Source organism: Megascapheus bottae, chromosome 32 (genome assembly GCF_031878675.1).
Source record: "Megascapheus bottae isolate mThoBot1 chromosome 32, mThoBot2.hap1, whole genome shotgun sequence".
Taxonomy (NCBI): Eukaryota; Metazoa; Chordata; class Mammalia; order Rodentia; family Geomyidae; genus Megascapheus; species Megascapheus bottae.
Genome location: NC_143540.1, coordinates 8,651,542 through 8,678,994, shown reverse-complemented (window position 1 = coordinate 8,678,994; position 27,453 = coordinate 8,651,542). Strand labels below are relative to the sequence as shown.

The 27,453-nt window shown below is 41.1% G+C and overlaps 1 protein-coding gene across 3 annotated transcripts in view; it reads right to left on the bottom strand.

Annotated features, from left to right (window-relative positions):
* Golga4 (golgin A4) overlaps positions 1-27,453 on the bottom strand; it is a 57,308-nt gene that overhangs the window by 11,108 nt on the left and 18,747 nt on the right. For all 3 annotated transcript variants that reach the window (XR_016533465.1, XM_090323383.1, XM_090323381.1), the window contains 12 exons: positions 26,959-27,015; positions 26,426-26,524; positions 25,672-25,804; positions 24,875-25,059; positions 24,250-24,333; positions 22,400-22,547; positions 12,450-12,628; positions 11,130-11,261; positions 9,553-9,708; positions 2,790-7,006; positions 1,346-1,467; positions 821-951 (listed from right to left, as the gene is read on the bottom strand). Coding sequence is in view for 2 of the 3 variants with exons in the window: in XM_090323383.1 (XP_090179509.1) it covers positions 821-951; positions 1,346-1,467; positions 2,790-7,006; positions 9,553-9,708; positions 11,130-11,261; positions 12,450-12,628; positions 22,400-22,547; positions 24,250-24,333; positions 24,875-25,059; positions 25,672-25,804; positions 26,426-26,524; positions 26,959-27,015 (5,643 nt within the window). In the remaining variant the exon portion in view is untranslated. The remainder of the gene's footprint in view (positions 1-820; positions 952-1,345; positions 1,468-2,789; positions 7,007-9,552; positions 9,709-11,129; positions 11,262-12,449; positions 12,629-22,399; positions 22,548-24,249; positions 24,334-24,874; positions 25,060-25,671; positions 25,805-26,425; positions 26,525-26,958; positions 27,016-27,453) is intronic.

Here is a 27,453-nt window from a genome sequence, read left to right as displayed (position 1 = left end):
CAATGTATCTGGTACTGAGGAATCGAACCCGGGTCTTTGTGCATGCTAGGCGAGCACTGTCACTAGGCCAAACTCCTGGTCTGAGACCTGAGGTTTTAAAGGCCAACCTAGAGGAAACAAATCTGAGAGATTCTTATCTTTAATTGGACAGCAAAAAGCCAGAAGTGGAGATGTAGTTTCAGTTGTAGTGCACCAGCCTAGAGTAAGAAAAGTAAACCAAGAGTGTACAGTCCTGATTGTAAGCCCTGGTTCTGGCACAAAAATGGGGGTAGCAGGAGGTTGTAGAGAACCTGAACAAGAACAAAAACCTACCTAAAAACACTAAAAAGCTGGATGCCAGGAGCTCATGTCTATTATCCTAGCAACTAAGGAGGCTGAGGTTTATGGATCGTGGTTCAAAGACAATTTGGGGTTCTTATTTCCAATTAACTGCCAAAAAAAAAAAAAAAGCTAGAAGTGGAGCAGTGGGTCAAATGGTAAGGGTGTCAGCCTTAGGGACAGTGACCAAGTCCCTGAGTTCTGAATCTGTGGAAACAATCTCTGCTTCACCCAACAACTCACTATTGCTTTAAAAGCAGCAAGTGAACTGTACTGATTGGGTGGCAGAATCTAAACAGAAAACTATAATCCTAGCAGAAACCAGTTAGATGTGTTATACCTCGCTGTATAGTATGAAAATACTAATTTGGGTAACATCGTGCCCAAAACACAAAAACAAAGACCCAAACTCGTAGATGTTAGAAAAGTAGGAAATCTTTACCACTACCATAAATATCTATGATAGGAACATTGCAAAAGAGAGAGAAATAAAGGAAGGTACATCGAGGATTTCTTCGTATTTTTGAGCTGTTCTTTTTAGATCATCCTCTTTTTCTGCAATTTTTTTATACAGTTGATTTGTCTCTTCTTGATGGTTTTCCAAAAGTTCAGCTTCAACCTCCTGGGCTTTGTCTGGTAAATAATAATGGAGACAGACAAGGAGACGTGATGAGTCAAGAGGGACGATGTATATCCCAATCAATGGGGATAAGGGTTTTCATTCCACATTGAATCTGACAACATTCAACTCTGTATAAGCATCAGTGGATACTTAATCAATGAGACATTGAGCCTCAAAACAAGCAGGTGGTCAAAAATACCCTCACAGTGAATGGAAGAATCGTGACAAGGTAATTTATTAGCTAACACTTCGGGGTCTTCCTTAAGACCAGTCACTGGGCAGGGTGGGTGAGAGAATGTTCTAGAGAATTTAATGGAGAACTGACTTGCGCAATCAATGATCCAAATATAAGAATAAGCTTAAGATTGTCTCTGCTGATTGTGATCGATTCCTTTTTGTACTTACTGATGGTTTCTTTGATGGATTGTTCTAGTTCTTGCTCCTTCTGGGCCAGCTGGGTATTAAACTCCCTCATCAGCTGTTTCAATGTGGAATTGTGCTTCAACTCAAGGTCTTCCTGTTCCTGTCTGAGCAAGAAAGATGTAATAATTAAAAAAAAATAAGTTCACTGCTGCCATACAGAGAATAAGTTGCTAAAGAGTTATCTCATCTTCCAATGGGGCACACAATATAATGTCAATGGTATTAAATGCTATTTTAGTTCACTTTTGTGGTGCCAATACTGGGGCCAGAACTCAGGGCCCGGGTGCTGCCCCTTAGCTTTTTTACTGAAGGCTGGCACTCTACTACTTAACTCTATGCAACTACTTCAGGTCTTAAAATGGAGAAAATTGCTGGGGCCCAGTGGCTCATGCCTGTCATCTTAGCTACTCAGGAGACTGACATCAGAGGATCACGGTTCAAAGTCAGCCTGGGGGGAGGGAGGAAGAAGAGAAGAGACTCTTATTTGGAATAATCTACTCAGAAAAAGGTGGAGGTGGCACTGTGGCTCCAGTAGAAACTCAGGAACAGAGCCCAGGCTCTGAGTTCAAGCCCACAGAACCAGCACAAAAAAGAAAAGAAATGATAGTGAATTTATAGACTGGAGACTCAGCCAACCACCAAAAGTTACAGAGTTGTATATCTGAATGCTTAATATTGACAGAAATTACATTTCATTACATCAGATCATTTTTAAATTAATTGGAGGTAAAAGTCTCCTAGAGGGCTGGGAGAGAAACCTAATGGTAGAGTGCTTGCCTAACACGTATGAAGCCCTAGGTTTGATTCCTTAATATCATATACACAGAAAAAGCCAGAAGTGGTGCTATGGCTCAAGAGACAGAGCTCTAGCCTTGAGCAAAAGGTGTCCAAGGACAGGGCCCAGGCCCTAAATTCAAGCCCCAGGACTGCCAAAAAAAAAAAAAGTCTCCTAGAATGTTCTGTTTGGGATGGCTGTGAAAAAGTACTGTTCAGCCCTCAGCCTGTAGGTAGCTAGGATTATAGGTATGAACGCTGTATTCTCTGTGCATGTGCATGTGCGTGTGTGTGTGTATGTGTGTGTCCTCTTCTAGGAAGGAAATCTTCTGGAAGGATGCCCTAAAACTAAAATAACCTCTAGAGAAAATCAGTCCTGGGGATTAGAGCTTTCCTTTCACATGCACGTCTGTGTTAAATCATAATCATGCTACGACTATAAGTCATAAACAACAAAAAAGCAAAGTACCTGGATATGAGGTTAGTATCAGTGATATTACATGCATGTCTTTTCCTTCATAGAACGATGCTGTTTCTTGCTCCTAAGCTATTTTCTTTCCTCAGTATTTAATTTATTGGGTATCTGTTTAGTACCTTAGGTAGCTGAAAATACCCAAATGCATGAACTTTAGTAGGTGTATAGGAAACTTACTTGATTTTTTCTTCCATCTCTTGTTCGTATTCTTTTTTCAGTATGTCCAGCTCTTGCTGATGTTCCTTCCGCAACATCCGAAGGTCTTTCTGCAATCTGACGATCTCCTTGCTTAGCCTCTGCTTTTCCTTCTCTGCCCCCGCTAATTTTGACTCCAGGCCGTTGGGATCAGCTGCCACGTTGCTGAGAGATTTGGGTTGGAACATATGCGATTTGGAGCTTCCTTCGCTGTCATCTCCGAAAACTTCCATGGATTGGTTTTTCCCGTCCATCTGTCGGTATAAAGCCTGCAGTTTTTCATAGTTAGAGGTCAACTCACTCATTTCACGGTGATGCGCTTCTTTTTGTCTTATTAAGCAGGCATCCAGCTCCTGTATCTTTTTTTCCAGGATCTGACAGGCTGGGTCTTTCTTTTGGTGAGTTTTCTGGATGTCATCAACGGTATTTTCCCAGTTTTCCTTCTCTCTGAGGCTATTTTCTCCTCCCTCTCCCACCCGATCCTGTGGCACGATCAACAAACATTTCCTTGTTTCTTCCAGTTCTTTTTGAAGACGATCGATTACAACTTGATCCTCAACCTGCTTCGCTCGGGCACATTCTAACTGTATTAAGAGATCCTGGCATTTGCACTGCATTTCTGAATGCATTACCTCTTTCCCCTGCTCTAGCCTTTGCACCAGTTTCTCTTTTTCAGTTAAATGACTTTGCGAAGCTCTGATTTGATCTCTACATGCCTTCTGCACACAGACCTGGGACTCAGCTTCTTGCTCAGGATGTGCTGCCATATTTTCTAGGGATTTGATGGACACAGTTGGTGTGTCTGATGGTGGAAAACTGCCAAATGACTTCAATTGTTCCTCCAAGATCTGAACTTCCCTCTCTCTTTCTTGCAGTTTTAAGTTGAGCTTACTCAGTTGGCTTTCAGTCCCTTTTTTATACTGCTGTTCCTTGTCTTCCATCTGAGACAGCAGCTGCTTCTTGATGGCTGCGATTTTTTGTTCGGCTTTTTTCTTCAGCTCTGCCAATTTGGCAGCATGTTCGAGTTCAAGTCTATTTTCCAACGCCTGTAACTCTTCATCTTTGCTTTGCACACTCGAAGTCACGCGTTCTAGTTCTGTCTTCTTTATTTCCAGTTCGGCTTCCACAGAAGACACTTGTTTTTCAAGCCTTAAGACCGTTTCCTCAACTTCCTTAACTTTGTTGTCCTTTTCTTCTCCCAACTCTTGGAAGCGCCGAATCTTCTGAATCCATTCTTCCTGCTCCCTATCCTTCTGTTGATTGAAACTTTTAAGACGTTCATTTAAAGACTCAATTTCAATTTCTTTCTGAGCAAGGTGGCCTTCTAGTTCGGCAATCCTCGCTGTCTGAGTCTTTACCTCTGCCTCCAATGCTCGCGCTCTTTCCTCAGACTTGCTCTGATCTTCTAACTCAACCTTCAGACCTTCGAGTCTTTTGTTTTGTTGATCAAGGTCTTCCTTCAATGAAATGATCTGCTCCTCCGCTCTGCCACCTTCTTTGCTTTTTAACTCAAGCTGTGATTGCAAGTCCTTGATAGTGTTCTGATACTGGACACATTTTGACTGAGTCTTTTTCTTCCACTCAGAGCATTTCTTGGACCAGTGGTTGGCCTGCTCGAGGGCGGCAAGTTTTTCTTTACTCAGGGTATCCACTTCCAAAGACAAAGCTTGGACCCGGGCCTGCCACTCGTGCTGTTGCTCCTCATGCTGTTTACTTAGGGAAGAAATGGCGGTCTCTTTTTCACTTAGGCTGATGCTGTTCTGGAGTTGAGCGTTCAGATCGGCGAGTTGTTTACTGAGACTACGGATCTCCGATTTCTTCTCTGTGAGCTCCTCTTTCATCAGGGTGACGGCATTGATGTTCTCTGATAACTCTTTCTTCAGCTGTGTGATACAAGACTCCTTTTCTGAGGCAGTCTGCAGGTGAATACCTCCTTCTTTCTGGAGAGTTTCCTTTTCCGAGACAAGATTTTCAATATCGGCCTTGATGCTCTTAATCTGATGTTCTTTTTCTTCTAACTGATGGGTGGCTTGCTGGAGAGATCTCATCAGTGTATTTTGCTCCTCTGTGAGCTGGGTCAGGTGTGCTTCTAATTCAGAAATTCTGCCAATTTTCCTGAGCAGTGCCTCTTTCACTTTAGTTGCATAGTGTTGGCAGTGAGACAGCCTAGCAAACATGGAGTTTGTTTTACTACTGCTAATGTGGAGAAGCTCACCTGTTTTTGCTTCAAATAAAGATTCCATTTGTTGACAGTAACTATCCAGCTGAGATGTGAGTTGCTCCCGCAGTAATTTCAATTCCAAGCTTTTGGCCTCTAGGCTTTTCTCACATGTCTCATGTAAAGACTGCAAGCCCTGGAATTCTTCCTCTGTGACTTTCAATTTGTTTGACAACTCAGACAGTTTAAGTTGCTCTTTTTCTCCTTGCTGTTTCAGTTCCATGATCTGCCCTTGAAGGAGAGCTGTTTCCTTCAGAGACCGATTCAAGTCAGCTTGCACACTTTCAAGTTGCGCTTTCAACTGCGATTCGTTTTGTGAGAGAGACGTCAGGCTCACGGACTTGTGCTTTAACTGGTCCTGGAATTCACTCAATTTGGCGTCCTGCTGCATGCTCTCTTCCTTGAGCTGGGTCATTTCCTTTTCCATCTCTTCTTTCTGGCGCTCAACGGAGAGGATGGTTTTCTTCAGTTCTGCGACTTCCTGCTCCTTCTCCACTAGCTGGACCCAATGTTTCTCTTGGAGTTCTTCCAGCTGCTGGCTCAGTTTCTTTTCCCAGCTTGATATGACATCACTGAGTTCTTGCTGATGGGCCTTCGTGAGACTCTCTACTTGCTCCTTTTGATTTATTTCTAATCTCGAGACCAAATCGCTGAGCTCTGCTGAGTTAGTTTGAACCATTTCCAACATTTTGGCATCAAATTCTCTCTCTCTCTGACTGAGCTCTAGAGCAGTATTTTCAAGCTCTTTTTTAAGTTTGGCTTCCTGATCCAACATTTTTTTCTTGAAGGTTTCTTGCATCTCCTTGGCTTTCTGCTTCATTTTTTCTATCTTTTCTTCTTGCTTTTTCAGTTTGCTTTCCTGTTCCTCACGCAAAATCCGAATCTGCTCCTCCTTGGCTGACAGTTCCTGTGTGAGTGCGTCCATTTCTTTGTTCCGTTCTTCCCTCAACTGTAAAATTGTATTTTCTTTCTCCATCAGGATTTGCTTTGTTTTTTCTTGGTCCATCTGACTGTCTTGAAGCCGAGACTCATAGAAGTGGGTTAAAGACTGTACTTTGTGTTCAGTTTCAGTGCTCTGGGTTTCTAGCTGCTGCCTTAATTCCTGCACCTGGCTTTTCTGACTATCTAGTTCCATATGAACCTTATCCTTCTGCACTTCAGCTTCGGCCACCCGCTGGGTAAGGACATTTCTTTCTGTTTCCAAGTCTAGTAACTTTCGTTGCAACTGAGCCAAATGCTCCTGGTGTGTGTCGGAGCGTCCGTGCTGCGGCTGAAGGAGATCTAGCTTGGCGGTCGCCTCCTGAAGCTCCTCTACAGACCTTTGAAAATCTGCCTCTAACTTTTCCACACGCCCCTGACGTTCTCTCACGTTCTGGTCCTTCTCCTCCACGAGGCGCTCCAGTTCATGCACCTGATCTCTCCACGCGCTCTCAGTCCTCTGGAGAGACACGGCTTGTTCCTCGATGATATTGTCCACATGACGCTTGTGTTGTTTCCTCTCCGCTTCCAGCTGAGCCTCTAAGTCCTGCGTTGTGTGCTCAGCCTGGTCTCTGAGGACAGAAAGTTCCTCTTCCAGCTTCTGGCGAGTTTTTAAGACCTCTGCTAGCTCAGAAGATAGTGATTCCAGTTCTGTCTGTTTCACGTCAAGCTTTTCTAACGTCTTTTTATTCATGTCTTCGATGTGCTCCTGAAAAAGACTTTCTTTGTCTTTCAATAATGCTTCTTTTTCTTCTTCACACTTTTCTCTAAGTGCTTCCATTTCAGTCTGATGCTGCTGCTTTAAAACATGGAGTCTTTCTGTCCACAGGTTCTCCTGCTGGTGTGTGAGGCTTTCCAGTTCTGTTTTGTGTCTTTCAGTCATGATTGTAATCTCTTTATTGTACTTACTTCTTTCAGCTTCCAAATGAACAGTTAAGTACTCGGATTGACTCTTGCTTTCTTGTAGACTTTTTTCCAAAGAACTTTCCAATTCAAGAATTCTCTGTGAATGAAAAGGGATATAATTTAAATAAAGAACATACTTTAAAAAAAAAAAAGATACACAGATTAGGTAGGTGCCTCCTTCAAAATCAAAATATAAGTAGCTTTACATAGCATACCAAACAAGGACAAAGAGTATGTTTAGACTCAATTACTAACAGAATCATTTTTATGAATACAACATTTTTAATATAAGTCAAAATTCTAAATTCTATTTATTTGGGTAAGTGCTTCCAACTACCTCTAAACTAGAACAGAAACAAACTATAAGACAACTGTGACTTTTAGGAAAATGGATCTTTAACCTTAAAGCCTACAATATTTTACAGCTTTTATAAAGCACATTATTTTTCTACCTCAAAATATTTTTGAGGTAGAGCCAAAACAATTCTAGGCAAAAAGAGCAATGCTGGTGGTATTATAACATCAGACTTCAAACTCTACTATAGAGCCATAATAACAAAAACTGCTTGGTACTGGCATAAAAACAGACCAGAAAATCAGTGGAACAGAATAGAAGACTCAGAAATAGAACCACATACCTATAGGCAACTTGTATTTGACAAAGGAGCCAAAGATATACAATAGAACAAACACAGTCTATTCAATTATTGGTGCTGGCAAAACTGGGCAGCCACACGCAGAAAACTAAAAATTGACCTTAGCCTTTTGCCATGCACAAGCATTAACTCAAAGTGGATCAAAGACCTCAACGTCAGACTGGAAACTGTGAAATTGCTACATGATAAAGTAGGAGAGACACTGGAACTCATAGGCACAGGCAACAGATTCCTGAACAGAATCCCAGGATCACAACAGATTGGAGAGAGACTCGACAAATGGGACTACCTAAAAATAAAAAGTTTCTGTACAGATAAAAACATAGTTGCAAAAGTAGAGAGACAGCCAATCAACTGAGAAAAGATATTCACCAACAATACATCGACAAATGCTTACTATCTAGTATCTACAGGGAACTCAAGAGACTAATCCCCCGAAAACCTAATAAACCATCCACTAAATGGGCAAGGGAACTAAAGAGAGACCTATCAGAAGAAGAGATTAAAATGGCAGAAAAACATATAAGAAAATGTTCATCATCCATGGTCATAAAGGAAATGCAAATAAAAACAACCCTAAGATACCACCTTACCCCAACAAGAATGGCCAAGATTTTGAACTTAGACAATGACAGATGCTGGTGGGGTTGTGGAGAAAAAGGAACCCTACTACACTGCTGGTGGGAATGTAGACTAGTTCAGCCAGTCTGGAAAGCAGTGTGGAGGTTCCTTAAAGAACTAAAAATAGACCTTCCCTATGATCCCGCCATACAACTTCTGGGCATCTATCCTGAACATGACCCAGGATATTATAAAGACACCTGCTCAGCTATGTTCATCTCTGCACTATTCACAATAGCCAGGCAATGGAAACAATCCAGATGCCCTATTGCAGATGAATGGATACAGAAAATGTGGTATATATACACAATGGAATTCTACATAGCCAACAGACAAGATAAAATAATGGCATTCGCAGGGAAGTGGATGAATCTAGAGTGAATCATGTTGAGTGAGACAAGTCAAGACCTAAGGTACAAAAGGCGCATGGTATCCTTAATATGCAGCTATTAAATCCAAAGAGTACAAGAGCGAGGACTCAATAACTGCATACCCAAAGCTATGGACATGGTAATGGAAATACAAGCATAACTATATAGACATAAAAACCTATGAATCTATAGACATAATGTTTTATTTTATAAATTGATATGTTTCTATGACATACAAACCCTTAGCCTAATTTTGATTAAGTTCTAAATACTAAGTCTCAGAGATTGTAATTAGAGATTCCCTCCTTGAACACTTGTTTGTTAAACTTGTCATTTAAAATATGATGTAAACATAAAAAAAGTGCAAAAAACTGCTTTTACAAAAATACAAATTTTACCAAAGATTATCAATATTTCATAAAATAGTCATCTTGTCTCTGAAGGTTAAAAAAAAAAGCCATCTAAGTCAGAACTGAGGGACTGGGACTTTGGTCTAGTGGTAGAGTACTTGTCTAGCATGCACAAAGACCCATGTTCGATTCCTTGGTACCACATACATAGAAAAAAAACTGGTGCTGAGGCTCAAGTGGTAGAGCTCTAGCCTTGAGAAAGTCTAAGGACAGTGCTCAGGCCCTGAGCCTGAGCCCAAGACTGGCAAAAAAAAAAAAAAAAAACCTGTCGACAATGGGTAGGCACCAACAACTCGTGCCTATGATCTTAGCTGCTCAGGAGGTTGAGATTGGAGGATCATAGTTTGAAGCCAGCCTTGGCAGGAAAATTCTAAAATTGTTATCTTCCACTAGCCTACAAAAACCTGAAAATGGAGCAATGGCTCACGTGGAAGAGTGCCAGCCTTGAGGGGGAAAAACTAAAGCAAGAGTGTGAAGTCCTGAGTTCAAACTGCTAAACAAATATGTAAATAAACAAGGGAAATGTACATGTGATTTTTGGGCACAGACGAGTTCTCTGTTATGGAGCGTATATATCACACTTACAGTTCTGTAAGTCTGTACTTGCTGCTGAAGGTCCTTTAGTTTATTTTCACTCTCTGTGAGGACTGCTTGCTTCTGCAACTCCAACTCTTCTAGGGCCAGAGCTTCTTGGCATTCTTTCTCTTGAGTGATCTTCAAATATTCCGATCGACTTTTCTCCTGTGCCATAAACAATGAATAATGTCTTGAACCCACATCAATCTCCAGTGTTTCCAAAGTACTTCAAAGGAGTTTTGTTTTGTTTTTGCTGGTCCTGGGGCTTAAACTCAGAGCCTGGGCTTTATCAAGGGTAGTGCTCTACCCTTTGAGTCACAGCACCACTTCCGGCTTTTTCTGTGTATGTGGAACTGAAGAATGGAACCCAGGGCTTTGTGTATGCTAGGCAAGCACTCTATCATTAGGCCACACTCCCAGCCCTAGAATTTACTTCTTCAAAATGTATTTCAGATAAAAGTTTAGGATCCATGGGATGAGAATCAGTTCATTAAGGGTGTAAAGAGGTGTGTGTGTGTGTGTGTGTGTGTGTGTGAGTGTGATACAAGGGCTTAATGTCTGAATGCTGTCCCTTAGCTATTTTTGCTGGCCCTCTACCACTGGAGCCACAGCTCCATACTTCTGGCTTTTTGGCAGCTATTTGGAGACAAAAGTCTTCCCTGCATAGACTGGCTTCAAATTCTCAAATCTCCTCCTCTTGACAGGCTAGGATTACAGGCAGGTGTGAGCCAATGGAATCTGATTGAATTTATTTTCAAAGCATTCACCTTGTTAAAATGTATTTCAGATAGTTTAGTGGCTCGTATCTAATCCTAGTTACTCAGGAGGTTGAGATCTAAGGAACACAGATTGAAGTCAGTCTGGGCAGGAAAGTCTTATGTCCAACTAACAACCCCAAAAACTAGAAGTGCAGCTATGGCTCAAGTGGCAGAATAACAGCCTTAAACAAAAAACAAAAACAAAACTCAGGGATGGCACCCAGGCTCTGAGTTTAAACCTCAGACTAGGACACACAACACTCAAGAAACTCAGAATCAAAATACATTTCAGATAAAACTGCGAGGAGGCCCAGTGAACTCTGAGTATTACACGGTTTAGTTTTTAGATAGTCTTCCTAAAGTACACAGGCACTCCTTCAATAAACCTATCTTCTTCTTTCCTTCCTTCTCATTATGGCCTGATGTTAGGGTAGGAAGAATGGACAAAAACAATACTGACAATCAAAAGCATGGAAGAGGGGGCCGGGAGTTTGACCTAGTGGTTAAAGTGCTTGCCTAGCATGCATGAAGACCCGGGTTCGATTCCTCGGTACCACATACATAGAAAAAAGCTGGAAGTGGTGCTGAGGCTCAAGTGGTAGAGCTCTATCCTTGAGAAAGTCCAAGGACAGTGCTCAGGCCCTGAGCTCAAGCCCAGGACTGGCAAAAAAAAAAAAAAAAAAAAGCATGGAAGAGTAGTTTACGTAATGAACACATGGTTCTAATCTCTCGAAACCTTTTGTGATACTTCCGACACTCTCTGCAAGGCAACCCAATACCAACTCTAACTGTGAGATTTATATACAACCAAAGAAAATAGGTACCTACAAGGGCCATTGTCATTTGTTCCTGTAATTCTCTTTCCCGGGCCTGAAATTTCTCAGTCAATTCCTCTTCTTTCTGGGCCAGTTCCTTTGCATGTAGCTTCTGCAGTTGAATAATTTGGTCTTCTGAAGATTTCTGAAAAAAAAAAAAAATAAGTGAAATGGATGCAGTAAAAAGCTGCAGAATAAACTATGTAACTCTCCAACAAAGTAGCACTTTATTATGGCTTAATTAAGGTTGTGATTGGCTAAGTAGTAAAAGTCAGAACAGACCCCCTACACTGATCAAAGAGACACGAGCTGAAGGGTGAGTGGGGGTTGGAAGAGATGGGGAGAATGATGAAAAAGGGTGACACCGATTGAGATGTAAACTAACACGTTGAATTGAAACTCGTCTGTACAACTATTTAAGGAAAACAATGTACAACAACAACAACAAAACCCACACTTGTTGAATAGGGGAACCAAATCGTAGGACATATTGGAAACTAATATAGAAAAATTTAAGTTCAATCCCTACCTCATACTTCATAGCCAATAAATTTCAGTTGGATCAAAGATGTGACCATGAGCAAATGAAAACATGAGTATTGGAAGAAAAAAGAAAAAAAAAAGAAGTAAAATTTAAAAGTTAAGTCTGGTGTGGCTAACACCTGTAATCCCAGCACTAAGGAGGAGATCAAGGCAGGAAGATTATGAGTTCAAGGACATTGTGAATCTGAGGCCACCCCACTTTAAAAACAAAACACAACACAAATTCCAAAAGACTACCCTCCCACACACACACCAAACCAAACAATCAAAACATCAAAGCCAAGCAGGGCGAGGTGGCTCACGCATGTTAACATAGCTACTCAGGAGACAGATCTGAGGATCAACGTTCAAAGCCAGCCAAGGCACAAAAAGGCCATGAAACTCTTTTTTTTTTTTTTTGCCAGTCCTGGGCTTGAGCTCAGGGCCTGAGCACTGTCCTTGGACTTTTCTCAAGGCTAGAACTCTACCACTTAAGCCTCAGCACCACTTCCAGCTTTTTGCTATGTATGTGGGGTACCGAGGAATTGAACCCGGGTCTTCATGCATGCTAGGCAAGCACTCTATCACTAGGCCAAACTCCCGGCCTGGCCATGAGACTCTTATCTCTAATTAACCACCAGAAAACCAGAAGTGGCGCTGTGGCTCAAGGAGTAGGACAGTAGCCTTGAGCTGAAGAGCTCAGGGACAATGCCCAGGCCCTGAATTCAAGTCCCAGGACCAGCTCGAAATAAAAAATAAAATATCTGTTTCAAAATGTCTGTAGCCCATTTCAATGCAGAATTCTTCTTACTTGCATGAGGCCCGTGACCTCTTGTTTCACCCGACTTAGTTCACGTTGCAGACCGACACGCTCTTCTTCGCCTCTCTTCTCCACAGCTTTGATCTGTTCGTCCATTTCTGCCTTCATCTTTCTGCGCGCCTCTTCTGTTTTCTGGGCTGCACTCAAGGCCTTTTCAAGTTCCTCAAACGCTATCATGAAAAGAGCAGAAGACAGTATTGTTCAGGAAACGCTACCAACTGAGTGTTTTGACTTTTCAGTGAAGGGGAACTAAGAGCAGCTGCAGCAGGACAGGTGGAAAGAAAATTACTTCATTGTTCTAAGCCAGAGCTAATTCTGTTTAACAGAGGCACAAGAATTGTCAGTGACATCAATTCCTTTTTGAGCCATTTTTTTTAACCACCTTGATAGCAGGGCTTCCTATTTATAACCCAAACCTCACCAGGCTGAAAAATAAAAACAAATTCAAAGAAATGAGAGCTAGCCCTTCTACTGTATAATCCCCACTTGCTTTTTGCTATGCAGTTCTTAATTTATCATCAGTAATTATTTCATACTAATAATAGGACTTCTTCACTCACGGGCTGCTATAGGTCCTCAAATCTCCTGTTTATAGTTCCTGTGAGGCTCGTAGGATAATAGATTCATTACTATACTCAGACTAAAACATTTTAATACACTGTATTAGATATAGAAAGAGACAGAAACTGATCTCTACCAAAAACCAGGAAACATAAATTACTGCTCAACGGTTTAATAAATCATTTGTCTGGCAACCGTTACTCATTTTATATACCTAAAGTAGAGAACCGATGCTTAACATACTTTTCAAGTTTCTTAGTCTACATACACTGGGATCTGCCCATAAATACCCAGGTCATTTTTTTTCAATAGTCCTGGGCTTGAACTCAGGGCCTGAGCACTGTCCTTGGGCCTTCTCAAGGCTAGAGCTCTACCACTAGAACCAAAGCACAACTTCTAACTTTTTCTATGTATGTGATACTGAGGAACGGAACCTTTGTCTTTATGCATGCTGGGCAAGCATTCTACCACTAGGACAAACTCCCTACCCCATCTTTTTTTTTTTTTTTTTTGGCTAGTCTTGGGGCTTGAACTCAGGGCAGGGCCTGGGCATAGTGTCTGAGCTTTCTCAAGGCTAGTGCTTACCACTTGAGCCACAGTACCACTATCAGCTTTTTCTGTGTATGTGGCACCAAGAAACCCAAACCCAGGGCTTCGTGCATGCTAGGCAAGCACTGTACCACTAGGCCACATTCCTGGCCCCCCACCCAGGTCATCTTCAGAAATAAGATAAAGAAAAACCACTGGGTTTTTGTTGTTGTTGTTTTGACTTAGCTTGTTTTTATTATAAAGTCTATGGAAATAATTTTATTCTTGCTATGATCATAAAATGAGTTTCCTCACCTAAAAATTCAAGTTGGATGAATTATGGTGGCTATGAGGATCATGCTGCTAGACTGGGCTAGGCCAAAAGCTAGGAAGACTCCATCAAAAATTATTTGGGCACTGGTGGCCTACAATCTCAACGATGCAGATAAGAGTAAGTAGGAGATTGCTGTACACGGAGAACTGAGCAAAAAGTATGAGATACAATATGAGTAATAACTAAAATAAAAAGGAGTCTGGCGTCAGTGGTAGAGCACCTAGACAGCAAGCACAAAAAGCCCTGAGTTCAAGCCTCAATACTGCCAATGAGAGAGAGAGAGAGAGAGAGAGAGACAGAGAGAGAGAGAGAGAGAGAGAGAGAGAGAGAGAGAGAGAGAGAGAGAGAGAGAGAGAGAGAGAGAATTGATGGTGGGAAAGAGATCCCATACGATCTTAGTTTGTTCTGAAGACTTAAATACAGAAAGTAAAAGTGTGAAAGCAGGGCCGGGAGCGTGACCTAGTGGCAGAATGCTTTCCTAGCATGCACAAAATCCTGGGTTCGATTCCTGGGTATCACATACACAGAAAAAGTCGCAAGTGGTACTGTGGCTCTAGTAGTAGAGTGCTACCCTTGAGAAAGCTCAAAGACAGTGCCCAGGACTGGGAAAAAAACAAAAACAAAAACAATGTGTGTGTGTGTGAAAGTAATGTAAAAATACATTTAAATTTTCTTGTGTACTGGTGCAGGGACTTGAACTCAGTGTTCTTCTCACTCAAGGCTGTTGCTCTATCACCTGAGCCACAGCTGCACCTCTGGCAATTTGCTGGTTATCTGGAGCTGAGAGTCTTTTGGACTTGTGTGCCCGGGCAGGTTTTGAACCCTGAGTAGCTGGGTCACAGGCATGAGCCATTGCCTTCTAGCTAACTGTATCTTAGCCTCTAAGTATGTCACATCAACATCTTTTCTAGGCCCTGGAGATAGTTTTGATTTTCTGCCCCTGTTCAGGTAAAGACCTTTATTTAGTCAGGTAAGCAAAATAAAAATGTATGTAGTCAATGCCACACAAACTGCTGCTTCTATTCTTTTAATATCAGACTTCAGAGCAGTACAAAACGAAGGGCAATTTCCTCGTCTTTAGATAAAACAAACCCAGGCCTTGGTTTCTCCTTAGAATTTTCTGAACACATTCAGTAAACCTTAGGATACCTCTGATACTATGTCCTAGTTTTAGTGTTTTACCCACTAAAATGCTTTTCATAAACCATGTGATGAGCCACCATATAAGAATTTAAGAATAGTTTTTGTTTCGTGGTTCTTTTCTTTTAATCCCTTTTCTCTGTGCTGCTATCTCCAAGCTAACCATCTCCGATCTAGAATGAACCTTCGTAATCTTGTAATCCTCATTTAAATGTCATGACTATGGCACCCCCATTTTCCAAGAGATAGGTTTAATAATGGCAGGTTTAAAATTGGATTAAAAAAAAATCCTTGTGATACTTCAGAAATCTAAACTTGCTAACATTGATCCAGCTCAGCTGAGTATCAGCATTTCTCACTAAGCCAGAATTTCAGAACCCATCAAGGTTACAAACAGCTTTTCACTCTCAACAAAATGCAACACATTAAAGGTTTTTTTTTCTGGTGCCAGTATTGGGACTTGAACTCAGTGCTTCAAACTCTCACTATCCTTTTTTTGGGGGGGGGGGAAGGGCTCAAGGGTGCTACTCTTCCATTTGAGCCATCTCTCCACTTCTGTTTTTTGGGTTTTTTTTTTTGTGTGTGTGTGTGATGGTGCTTAAACTTGGCCTGGGTGCTGTTCCTGAGCTGTTCAGCTCAAGGCTACCACCCTACCCCTTGGCTTTTGCTGGTTAATTGGAGCTGAGAATCTCATGGACTTTCCTGCCCAGATGGGTTTTAAATCATGATCCTCATCTCAGCCTCTTGAGTAGCTTGGATCATAGCTAACATGCTAATGCTGATCTAGCTTGGCTGAGAAATCCTATTTCCTATGAAGTCAGAATCTCTCAATCTGTCAATTATTAATGGTTTCTAAAACCCTCAACAAAATTCAACACATTAGAATTTCTGACACTAAAAAATCACTTTCTCATTCCAGAGAAACGTTAAGTTCTTCTTCTTCTTCTTTTTTTTTTTTTTCAATTTTGCTAGTCCTGGGGCTTGAACTCAGGGTCTAAGCACTGCTCTTGGGCTTTCTCAAGGCTAGAGCTCTACCACTTGAGCCACAGCACCACTTCTGGCTTTTTTCAATGTATCTGGTACTAAGGAATTGAACCTGGGTCTTCATGCATGCTAAGCAAGCACTCTACCACTAGGCCAAACCCTGGGCCCCCATATTGACTTCTTCTGCAAACTATCAAAGCCCATTACATACACGTGTTTATGGGTAATGAACAGACTCTGCAGCATAGTCCCATCTTGGCATTAGAGGAAACTATACTAAGAGTTTACTGACAAACCAGAAGCACCTTAGCTGGTCTAGCAGTGGCCAGACACAAGGAAGAGGTATTCATAATCTCTAACACTTTATCCTACTCTCTGCAAAGTAGGCTAGAAGTGTACCTTTAGTGCTAAAAGTTACATTCTGAACATCCACAGAAATTTAGCGTTTTTTCTTTTAATTATTACAAAGGATAAATGAGGGGAGAAAGCATGCATACAACCACAGATTACAAGTCTGCCAACGTGCAAGAGGGTGCAAGAAAAATCAAAATACACGATTAGACAGGGAGGTTAAGCGGGAACTATTTCAGAAGGTTGCAAGAACACGTTGTGTCCTTTCCAAGCAAAATTCAATGTATCTCAGGTAATTTCTCCTTAAAATAAAAGACGCTTTAGGCTGGGCTCAGTAGCTCACTCCTGGAATGTTATCTACCTGGGAAGTAGCGGTGGAAAGGATTTCAGTTCAAGGCTAGCATGAAATGTATGCTTACAAGAACTCACTATAAGCAGGTAAAATTCCCTATCATCCCACCTATGTGTCAAAATAGGAAGATTACAGTCCAAGCTGTCCTACCCCCCTCCAAAAAAAATGTGGGACCATATTTAGAAAATAACTAAAGCGGCCGGGAGTTTGGCCTAGTGGTTAAAGTGCTTGCCTAGCATGCACGAAGACCCAGGTTCGATTCCTTGGTACCACATACTTAGAAAAAGCCGCAAGTGGAGCTGAGGATCAAGTGGTAGAGCTCTAGCCTTGAGAAAAATCCAAAGACAGTGCTCAGGCCCTGAGCTCAAGCCCAGAACTGGCCAAAAAAAAAAAAAAAAAAAAAGAACTAAAGCTGAGAAGAATTAGACACATGGTCCATGAAGCATGAGACACCGAGTTCAAACCCCAGGCTCGTAGGAAAAAGCAAAGCAAACTGACACTTGGAACGGACACTTTGAAAATACTTCCAGGCTAAGATTTACTGAGCTAATGTTTTGGTCTCTGTCACGTGAGTAAAACGTCGAGTGGAAGCTCTGCTGTGGGACGGCTCACCTCCCCTTTAGATGACGTTGACACAGTTCATCCATGCTTCTTTCCTAGGTCAGGTTGAGAAAGCCTAATGGTCACGCCCACTCTTTCATCAAGAATGTACCTGACAGAATATGTGCTTGAAAGACCCTTGAGTTGTGGGACCCTTTCAAAGAATCTGTGAGATTCTCTCCTTTACAAATAAATATCTCTCTGTGTAAAAACAGAAATTCTAATCAAAATCAACTGACTAAATGTAGAGTAAAACAGGCAGGGGCCAAGAGTTTGGCCTAGTGGTAGAGTGCTTGCCTAGCGTGCATGAAGACTGGGGTTCGATTCCTTAGTAGTACATACACAGAAAAAAGCCAGAAGTGGTGCTGAGGCTCAAGTGGTAGAGCTCTATCCTTAAGAAAGTCCAAGGACAGTGTTCAGGCCCTGAGCTTAAGTCCAGGACTGGCAAAAAAAACAACAACAAAAAAACGGGCATGAAAATTCAGTCATTCTGTATTAAACTAAACTATGTGACAGAAAACATAAAAGGCTGTTTGAAAAATCTTGGTATAATTCATTAAAATATGCTAATATGTTTATATATTTACTTTTAAATGAACTAAACTTTTCTTAAACCTTTAGTTTTCATGACTAATATAACAATTCATAAAACCCATTAGAGGGCCAGGAGTGTGGCCTAGTGGTACGGTGTTTGCCTAGCATACATGAAGACCTGGGTCAATTCCTTGGTACCATATACAAAGAAAAAGCCAGAAGTGGTGCTGTGGCTCAAGTGGTAAGAGTGCTAGCCTTGAGGAATGCCCAAGGCAGTGCTCGCTCTGGCTCTCTCTCTCACATACACACATACACTAGATATAGCTCTTTGCAATCATAAATGACTTTTCAAAATGTAGATTCCTCTCTGAGATGAAAATGCTTGAGAAGGAATGGTCTGCAGTTACATAAAAATAAATACTTCCACCCAGTGGTATAAGCTAGGTATTGAAGCCTCAGAAATATATTGCTTTTTAAGCCACTTCCAAAGTATATATAACTCATTCCATCATGGCTGGGAGTTTGGCCTAGTGGTGGAGTGCTTGCCTAGCATGCATAAAGACCCGGGTTTGATTCCTTGGTACCACATACTTAAAGCCGAAGTGGTGCTAAGACTCAAGTGGTAAAGCTCTAGCCTTGAGAAAAATCCAAGGACAGTGCTCAGACCCTGAGCTTAAGCCCAGGACTGGCAAAACAAAAAACAAAAAACAAAAAACAAACAAACAAAAAAAACCCCTCATTCTATTAATGAGCCACAGCACGGGCTTCATCTATCCAAACTGTAAGGCCCATTTTGCCTATCAAATACCTTAAACATCAGACTAATCTTGAAAAACATTGGATTAAAGTCAAGAAAACATAACTACACTGGAAATGAAATCCTTCTTTAGAAAGCTGAGATTGGTCTGTAATCTTAGCTACTCTGGAGTCTCAGATTGCAGTTTGAAGCCAGGCAGAAAACAAAGTCTGCGAGACGATTATCTCCAATTAACCAGCAAAAGCTGGAAGTGGATATATGAATCACATAGCCTTACAGTTGCAGGAAAAACCTATATAACAGCATCTAGGCCCTAAGTTCACTGCATAAAAACAAAACAAAACAAAAAAAAACAACCAAATCCATACCTATATCAAAGAAATGTGTTTTGCCAGAGGGTAATGAATGAGTATTGGTGATATTACCATGTCTATAAATAAATCCAATCCAAGTGCATTTATAATAAATTTTCCCATCAGATAATCATTTGCTGTTATCTAGCATGGCATTGTTTAATCCATTTGAGCTCATATTCTTTTTGCCTGAGATACATGGAATTTTCTTTGTGAAGCTTTATTCTAAGTACCCATGATAATAAAAAATATTAGCCCTTACCCCAGTCCTGTTCATACAAGGCTTGGGAAAGGCACCATGATTCACTTATTGGCATGTGTGGATGCATAAAATAAAGATGTTTTATGAGACTTAAGTTTGTTATGTAAATCATTAGCAAGTAACAAAGCCCTTAAATACATACATGACTTTGGTTTGTCATATAGCAATAATGCATAAATATAACACATAATACATAAACTATGGTTAACAGGTCCCATAAGCATCAAATCTATATGATCTGCTGAATGTCTTTGGTATATTTGGCTTACCGTATATAAAAGAATAAAAACATTTCCTGAACACACTATATATATGTATATTTTTTTTAAAGCAAGGCATGTTAATTTATTAATGCGAATTTTCTTCTTTCACTGTCAGTACTGAGACTTCTCACTCTAGCTTATCCCTCCTCCTTCTTCTTCCCCTTCCCTTTCCTTCCTTCCCCCCTACAACCCTACCCCTTCTGCCCCAGATACAAACATCCAGAGCTGAAAGCTCTATCACTTGAGCCACTTCTGGTTTTTTGCTGTTTAATTGGAGATAAAGTCTCTTGGATTTGTTTGCCCTGGCTGTGTTGGAATCACAATCGTCAAATCTCAGCCTCCTAAATAAGTAGGATTACAGGCGTAAGCCACAACGCTTGTTTCATCCAGGTTTTTCTACGTGGCCAAGAAAAACCTCAGCAAAGGAAAAAAAACCAAGGCTTACAAAAGTAAGTGAACTCAGGAAACTTTTTTAATCCAAAGAGATGATTTCATTCCTTATGTATAATTGGAGGCAAGAATACTTTTTAATGGAGTTAACAGTGGAGTGTGGGTTCCCCATTTTTTTTTAATACTGACTATGTTAATTTATAAGGAACAAGCCTGGCACTGTAGCCTCATTCCTATTATCCTAGCTACTCAGGAGGTTGAGATCTGAGGATCACTGTTCAAAGCCAGCCTGAGCAGAAAACAACCCAAGAGACTTATTTATCTCCAACAAATCTTCAAAAAGCAGGAAGTAGAGGGGTGAATCACATGGCAGAGGAAGAGCTTTGAGCAAAAAAGCTAAGAGACAGTACCCTGGTCCCGAGTACAAGCCCCAATACAATAACTAAGTAAATAAACTGACATATAAATAAGACAACTAACAGAAAAGAATAAGACTCTATGGATAAGAATTTACCAGAAGTGGCCAGAGGCCAGTGGCTTATGCCTGTAAATCCTACCTAGGATGCAGTTTGAAGTTAGCCCAGGAAGAAAAGTCCCCATGAAACAAACCCTTATCCAACTGACCACTCAAAAACCCCAAGTGATGCTGTGGCTCAAGTGCTGGAGCTGTAGCCTTGAGCTGAAGAGCTCAGGGACAACGCTCAGGCCCAGGGTTCAATTCCCACAACCACCACCACCACAACAAAAAAATGAACATACAGATCAAAAGGATACTAAAATAAGAGTGAATGTGTTTTTATTGTCGCTATTTCCCCAATTATGTAGCAATGCACACCTAAACAGGCAGCTTTCCCAAGTGCCTGCCTTGGCTAAACAGACATGCATATGCATACATGTACATACAAAGTAACTAAGAGGCAGCATAAGCTTTACTAGAATTAACATTCCACATGGGTGTGGTGCCTTAAGACAAGTATTTCCTGACATCCACAATAACAGCAGCATGTACTAAAGCTAAATCGCTGGATTTATCTAGTCTTAAAAACTAGTTACTTGCAGACAGGGGCAATTGATCTCAAGAATAAAATGAACAGTTGTAGTACACTGCATAACACATATTTTTCTTTTTCTGTCTGTTGTGAGGCTTGAACTCAGGGCCTGGGCTCTGTCCTTGAGCTTTCTCAAGGCTAGTACACTACCACTTGAGCCAAAGGGCCACTTTCTGGCTTTTTCTATGTATGGGGTACTGAGGAATTGAACCCGGGGCTTCATGCACACTAGGTCAGCACTCTACTACTGAGACACATTCTCAGCCTCCAAAATTAAATGCTTTACAGTTGAAAATTAACTCCCAAATGCATTTTCTTTCGCCAGCATCCTCACCAGCGTTCATGGTTATTTTCTTGAGAATAGTGATTTGGATTTGATGGATCACATGTGGCTTGGCTTGGCCTTTTTTTTTTTTTTTAAAGTTTTTTTTTTTTTATTGTAATTATTTGCCAGATAGAAGGTGCATTAATTCACATACATTGATACCCTTTCACATGTCTTGGTACCCATTTCCCTCCCCCCTTGGCCTTTCTTTAATGCTGAACTCTGGCTCTGCTTTATGTGTTCATTGGCCATTTGTATTATTTTTGAAAACTGTTCATTTGTCTGTTAATAGTTCCCTTGGTGGTTAGGTTTGTTTTCTCCCCACATGTTCTTTTGTGTGTGTCAGTCATGGAGCTTTAACTCAGGGCCTATGCACTGTCTATCAGTTCCACTTCCAGCTTTTTTTTTTAGTTTCATGGCCTTTTCTGCCTGAGTTAGCTTTGAATTGCAACCCTCAGGTCTCAATTTCTTGAGCAGCTAAGATTACAGGAATAAAACACAGTCACAAGGCTCTTCTTGCCGTTTATCCTGAAGTTTAAACAGAGTGTGAACCATTTCAATAGTCTTTTCCTCTACAGAATCACTTCTTTTCTCTCTTCAGTCAGAAATGATTAAGCAGATTCACACATCCTCCATGGCTGCTACTGGGTCTGTTTATCCTGTAGCTATTAAAATGTGTGTGGTTTTCACCTCTATTTAGGTACATTCTATTCATTATATTATAACCTGCTCACCCTACTCTCTCTCTTTTCAAATAGCTTCTTTCCCAACATTTACTTAGTACAGCACTTTGGGGAACACCACATCAGTCTAGATTCTTTTCAGCCTAGCATTCATGGTAGCCTGGCTTGAGCTCATTTAACTAAAAACTTTAAAAATATACCCCCCCGAAATATTTTAAGTAACTTTCTGAGCTCTTTTCCTCAAGACTAGAGTATTACCACTTTGAGCTCCAGCACCATTTCCAGTTTTCTGGTGGTTCACTAGAGGTAAAGAGTCTCATGGGCACTTCAAAGCCTGCCTGGGCTGGCTCTGAACCATGATCCTCAGATCTCAGCTTCCTGAGCAGCTAGGATGACAGATGTGAGCCACCATCCTCCGGCTGTACTTTAAATAACTTTTGAGTTCCAACATAAAACAAGTAACCTGCACTCTTACCAGCTCGCTCAGATTTTTCCTTCTGTTCCCGTAATTCCTCTCCCTGAGTAGTCATTTCTTTGATACGGCTTCGAAGCTGAGAAATTTCTTCTTCTTTCAGTTCCAGCGTTTCATGCATCTGACGTTTTGTCTCTGTTATGACCATTCCCTGAATAGAAATGCAGACTCTAAATCATTTGCATAACAAAGCTGTTCTTCACTAAGAGAAGACAGGACAGCTCAAAATGAAGGGGAAAGGCAGAGAAAATACTTTTGACTAGGTGCAAGGTTAAAAATTTCTGTTCTGTTCTGGGCTCTTTGTGCTCAAGACTAGCACTCTACCACTTAAGCCACAGCACCATGTGTGTTTCTTGAGTAGTTAACTGAAGATAAGAGTCTCATGGGGGCTTTTTTGCCCTGGCTGGCTTCGAATTGCAATCCTCAGATCTCAGCCTCCTGCGTAGTTAGGATTGCAGGCATGAGCCACTGGCGTCAGGCTTATGAAGACATTTTTGATTAAAAATGGGTCATAGTGAGTATAATCCTTTAATAATCAAAACTCGTTTTAATGAAAAGATTTTTATAACTTTTCTATAAATGTGCTATAGTTTTCCCTGTCCTAATAATCTATTTATAATGAATTAGATATATGCTGTGAAACTTGATTCCTGACCACAATGAAGAACAGCTACTGATCCAGGCTGTGATGAGTGGATAATTTCAAAGGCTGTTCAGAATGGATGGTGTCTACTTCCCACAGGGATGGACCGGGAGGAATCTGCTTGGATTTTCCTTTGTCTTCCTATGACTGTCAGCGAACCTACTACTGCCTCTGTGGATAAATAAGGAGCCCCAGCCCTCTGATTTGCTATTGTATCTGTGAAAGAATAATGTACACTGAAGATCACTGGGCCGGGAGTTTGGCCTAGTGGTAGAGTACTCGCCTAGCATGCACAAAGACCTGGGTATGATTCCTCAGTACCACATATATAGAAAAAAGTGGTGCTGTGGCTCAAGTGGTAGAGCTCTAGCCTTGAGAAAGCCCAAGGACAGTGCTCAGGCCCTGAGTTCATGCCCCAGAACTGGCAAAAAAAAGAGAGATGATTTATTACTTTACTCCCAGGGTCTCCTAATCCCTGCTTTATAGTGTGAGTCTTTCAGGTAGCTAAAATGAATAATAGCCATTATAAATAATGAAGAATTATCAAAAAGGAATTTTAAAACAAAATCCTGAGCCTTCATTTTCTTCTGAAACAAAATCACTACAGGAGTGTGTGTGGCGGGTGGAGGAGGGGCAAAAAAGAACGAACAATTGAAACTATAAACTAAGAGAAATCTTAAGAGTCACATTAACAGATTACAATAAAAGAATATTATCTAGATCTTGGTTCATAAAAGGAAACAAAAAACCCTTTTTGAGCAATAAGAAAAAATTGAAACTGGGAGCTAAGAAAATTTTCATAGCTAGAGGTCATGGTAATATGGTTATATTTTTGGTAAAACAAAAGAAGTGCCAAAGGCTACTTCCTAGATACTCAGGAGGCTGAGATCCAAGGATCATGATTCTAAGCCAGTGCTAGCAGGAAAAAAAAAAAATCTGTAACACTCTCATCTCCAAACTAACCAACAAAGAAGCTCAAAGTGGAACTGTGGCTCAAGTGATAAGAAAGCTATCCTTGAGCAAAAAGCTCAGAAACAGTATTTTGACAATGAGTTCAAGCCCTAGTACTGTCATACACACACACACACAAATAAGAAAAACCAGCAAATTTTCATCACATCACTGTAATAATTTCAGAGAACAGAAATATGCCTTCTCACAGCTACCAATGCATTTAGGGGAGGGGCTGACAAATATTACATTGCTTTACCTTATCTTGTTCTAGCTGTTCAATGGAGTTCTTTGCGTCACGTAACTGAGTGATAAGTTTTGTCTTCTCAGCCATATGAAGCTCCTAAAAAAATAAAAACAAAGTCATTTCTATAATAAAACTGTTCAGCTGGTGTGCAGGGGCTCGTCTTTCTATCCTAACAACTCAGGAGGCTGAGATCTGAGGATCGTGGTTCAAAGCTAGCTCAAGCACGAAAAGTTTGTGAGACTCTTATCTCTAATGAACCACTAGAAAATCAGAAGTGGTGCTGTGGCTCAAGGGGTAAAGAACTAGCCTTGAGCTGAAAAGCTCAGAGACAATACCCAGGCCCACAGTTCAAGCCCCACGACCAACAAAAAGTATAAACAAAATAAAACTGCTCTCCATAGGACAATTTTATACAGTATATGTAACCTAGTTAGCTCTTATAGTGGAGTGGGATAGAAGTCCACTGGAGATACAAGCACAGCAAATGCTACAAAAGCTAGGATGTATGGGTGCCCACCAGAGAAGGGTACCCTCTCCGCACAGGCCTTGAAGAGCAGAAAGCTTTCTAAGGAAGGTTCAGGTTTGGACTGAGACGGTGATCTTCCAGAATGTCACAGAATAAAATGTGTAATTATACCTTCATCTTCTCTAGCTCGTGCAGCCTCTCATCCAGTTGCTCCTGAAGTGCTTCTTTTTCACTGGTCAGTAGGGTACACTGTTCCTTATGTGACTGAATGGATTCCTTACAGCGCTGAAGAAGGTTTTCTTGACGCTTGACTCTCTGCTGAAGTGTTTCCAGTATTTTAGCAGAAGGGACATCTCCTGGCATTGAACAGTAAAGCAGGGGCAGTCAGTGAGGAAAGAAGGGAATTCTGGGTACAGTTCTATTAGTTCACAGGCATGCATACTATTGCTCGTGAACATTTTTGGGGGGGAGGAGAGGGTGTTCAAAATGGAATCTGGGGTCTTCTGCATGTTAATAAGGCAAATGTTCCCCCACTAAGTCATATCCCTAGCCCCTGAAGAGCACTACTCTACCAGATCAACAAGAGGGAGGATAACTCTGTCCCGCCATTAAGTGGGCATGTTCCAGACTTACAGTTTTTCAAGATGCCGAGCAGTGTGTGTGTGTCTGTGTCTGCGTCTATGTGGGTGTTTCCATGTGCCAGTCTTGGGACGTCAATCTAGTGCTTTACCACTTAAGCCACAGATGCATTTCCATTTCTTGGCAGTTCACTAGTTTCTGACTTCTGCTGAGTATCTAAGATTACAGGCACTGGCTGTATTCATCTTTTTTTGAGGCTACAATGGCCAAGAAGAAAACTAACATGGACTGGGATCCACCTTCCTTAACAGACAAGTTTGGCAAGTACTTTTTTGATATTCCTCATTCATAATTGATATTCCTCATCTACGTGTTAGATTAATGCTTACCTATGACCTCTACATTATCTTCCACGTTCTCTTCCTTAGTGTCTATTTCAGCCTCCGTTTCCATCTGAGGGAGAGGTTTTAGTACATCAATATTCGCAGGGCTCTTTCGTAATCGTTGTTTCAGGAGAGAAACCTAAAAAAGTATACAAGTAATACCTTCTTTTAAAAAAATACAGAGGAAGCTGGGTGCCGGTGACTCACACCTGTAAGCCTCAAGACCAGCACCAAAAAAAAAACAAAAAAACACAGGCTAGCTGGGAATTACCAGCTCATTATCCCTATCCTAGTTACTCAGGAGGCTGAGGTCCAAGAATGGCAGTTCTAAGTCAGCATGTGCAGACAAATGTGAGAGATTCTTATTTCCAATCAACCTGCCAAAAGCCAGAAGTAAAGGTATGGCTCAAGTGGTAGAGCATTAGCCTTGAGTCAAAAAGCTGACAGTATGAGGCCCTGAGTTCACACCCCAAACTGGACATAAAACAACATAAAAACAAGCAGAAATCAAAAAAAAAATGAATAGGGGATAAATAGTAGTAGGGTTACTAAACTGGAGGAAGAATATAAAAATGTTCTCCCAATGTAGCTGATTATAACCTGTGATAGTTGCCAGTAGCATTATAAATAATCAAAAGATGAAAGACTCCAAATGATCCTTAAAAGGGAGGGAAAGCAAACAAAACAACAAAAACGAATCCATTAAAATCCACTTTACTCCATTACAGCTTCTCAGCTTATTTCTTCTTCCATCCTCTACCTGGGTTTGGAGAACAGTAATATACTGATCTTTCTCTTCTAAAGAGGCATCAAACTCCTCTTGGAGATGTTTCTTTGCTTGCTGATCCATCTGGAGCTCCTAAAAGATTTAACAGTCATCAATATAAGACAAACAAAAAGTTTTCAAAGTTTAAACATATAACTAATACAGATTTCTCTCTCTGTGTCTCTCTTTCTGCCTTTGTCTCTGTCTCTCTCTTCTCTCTTTTGGTACCAAAACTGGGGCTTGAAGTCAAGGTTCAGTTCCAGCTTTTTCCAAGGGAGAGTGAGAAAGAGAGAGAGAGAAAGTGAGAAAGAGAGAGAAAGAGGGAGAGAGACAGAGAGACAGAGAGACAGAGGGAGAGACAGAGACAGAGACAGAGACAGAGGGAGAGACAGAGGGAGAGGGAGAGGGAGAGGGAGAGGGAGAGGGAGAGGAGAGAGAGAGAGAGAGAGAGAGAGAGAGAGAGAGAGAGAGAGAGAGAGAGAGAGAGAATAAATTACTGTCTGCAAGTATTAATCATTACAACTTACCTCCCTTAATTCTCCAATTCTCCGAAGTGCTTTGTCTTGACTCTGACTTAGTATACCCTTCAGGTGAAACACAAGAAAAAACTAGTGAAAGATCTGCATGACATACCATACAAAACTAGTTTTAAAAAAAAGTTTTAAAAATATTACAACTACTCATTCAAATAATAGACAGTTTGGAAGCCAGGACTTAAAATATGAAGGAAGTGACCATGATGACATTGTCTTCAAAGTTAGTTGGGCCCGGGTGGCTTATGCTCACTTGTAGCTACTTAGTAGGCTGAAAATGGGAAGATTAAAGTTGTAAGCCAGGCAAGGCAGAAGGGTCTGTGACACTTCATCTCAACAGAATGAAGTTGGGGGCTGGGAGTTTGGCCTACAGGTAGAGTGCTTGCCAAGCAAACACAAAGACCTGGGTTCAATTCCTCAGCACCACATAGATAGAAAAAAAGCCAGTAATGGTGCTGTGGCTCAAGTGGTAGAGCTCTAGCCTTGAGG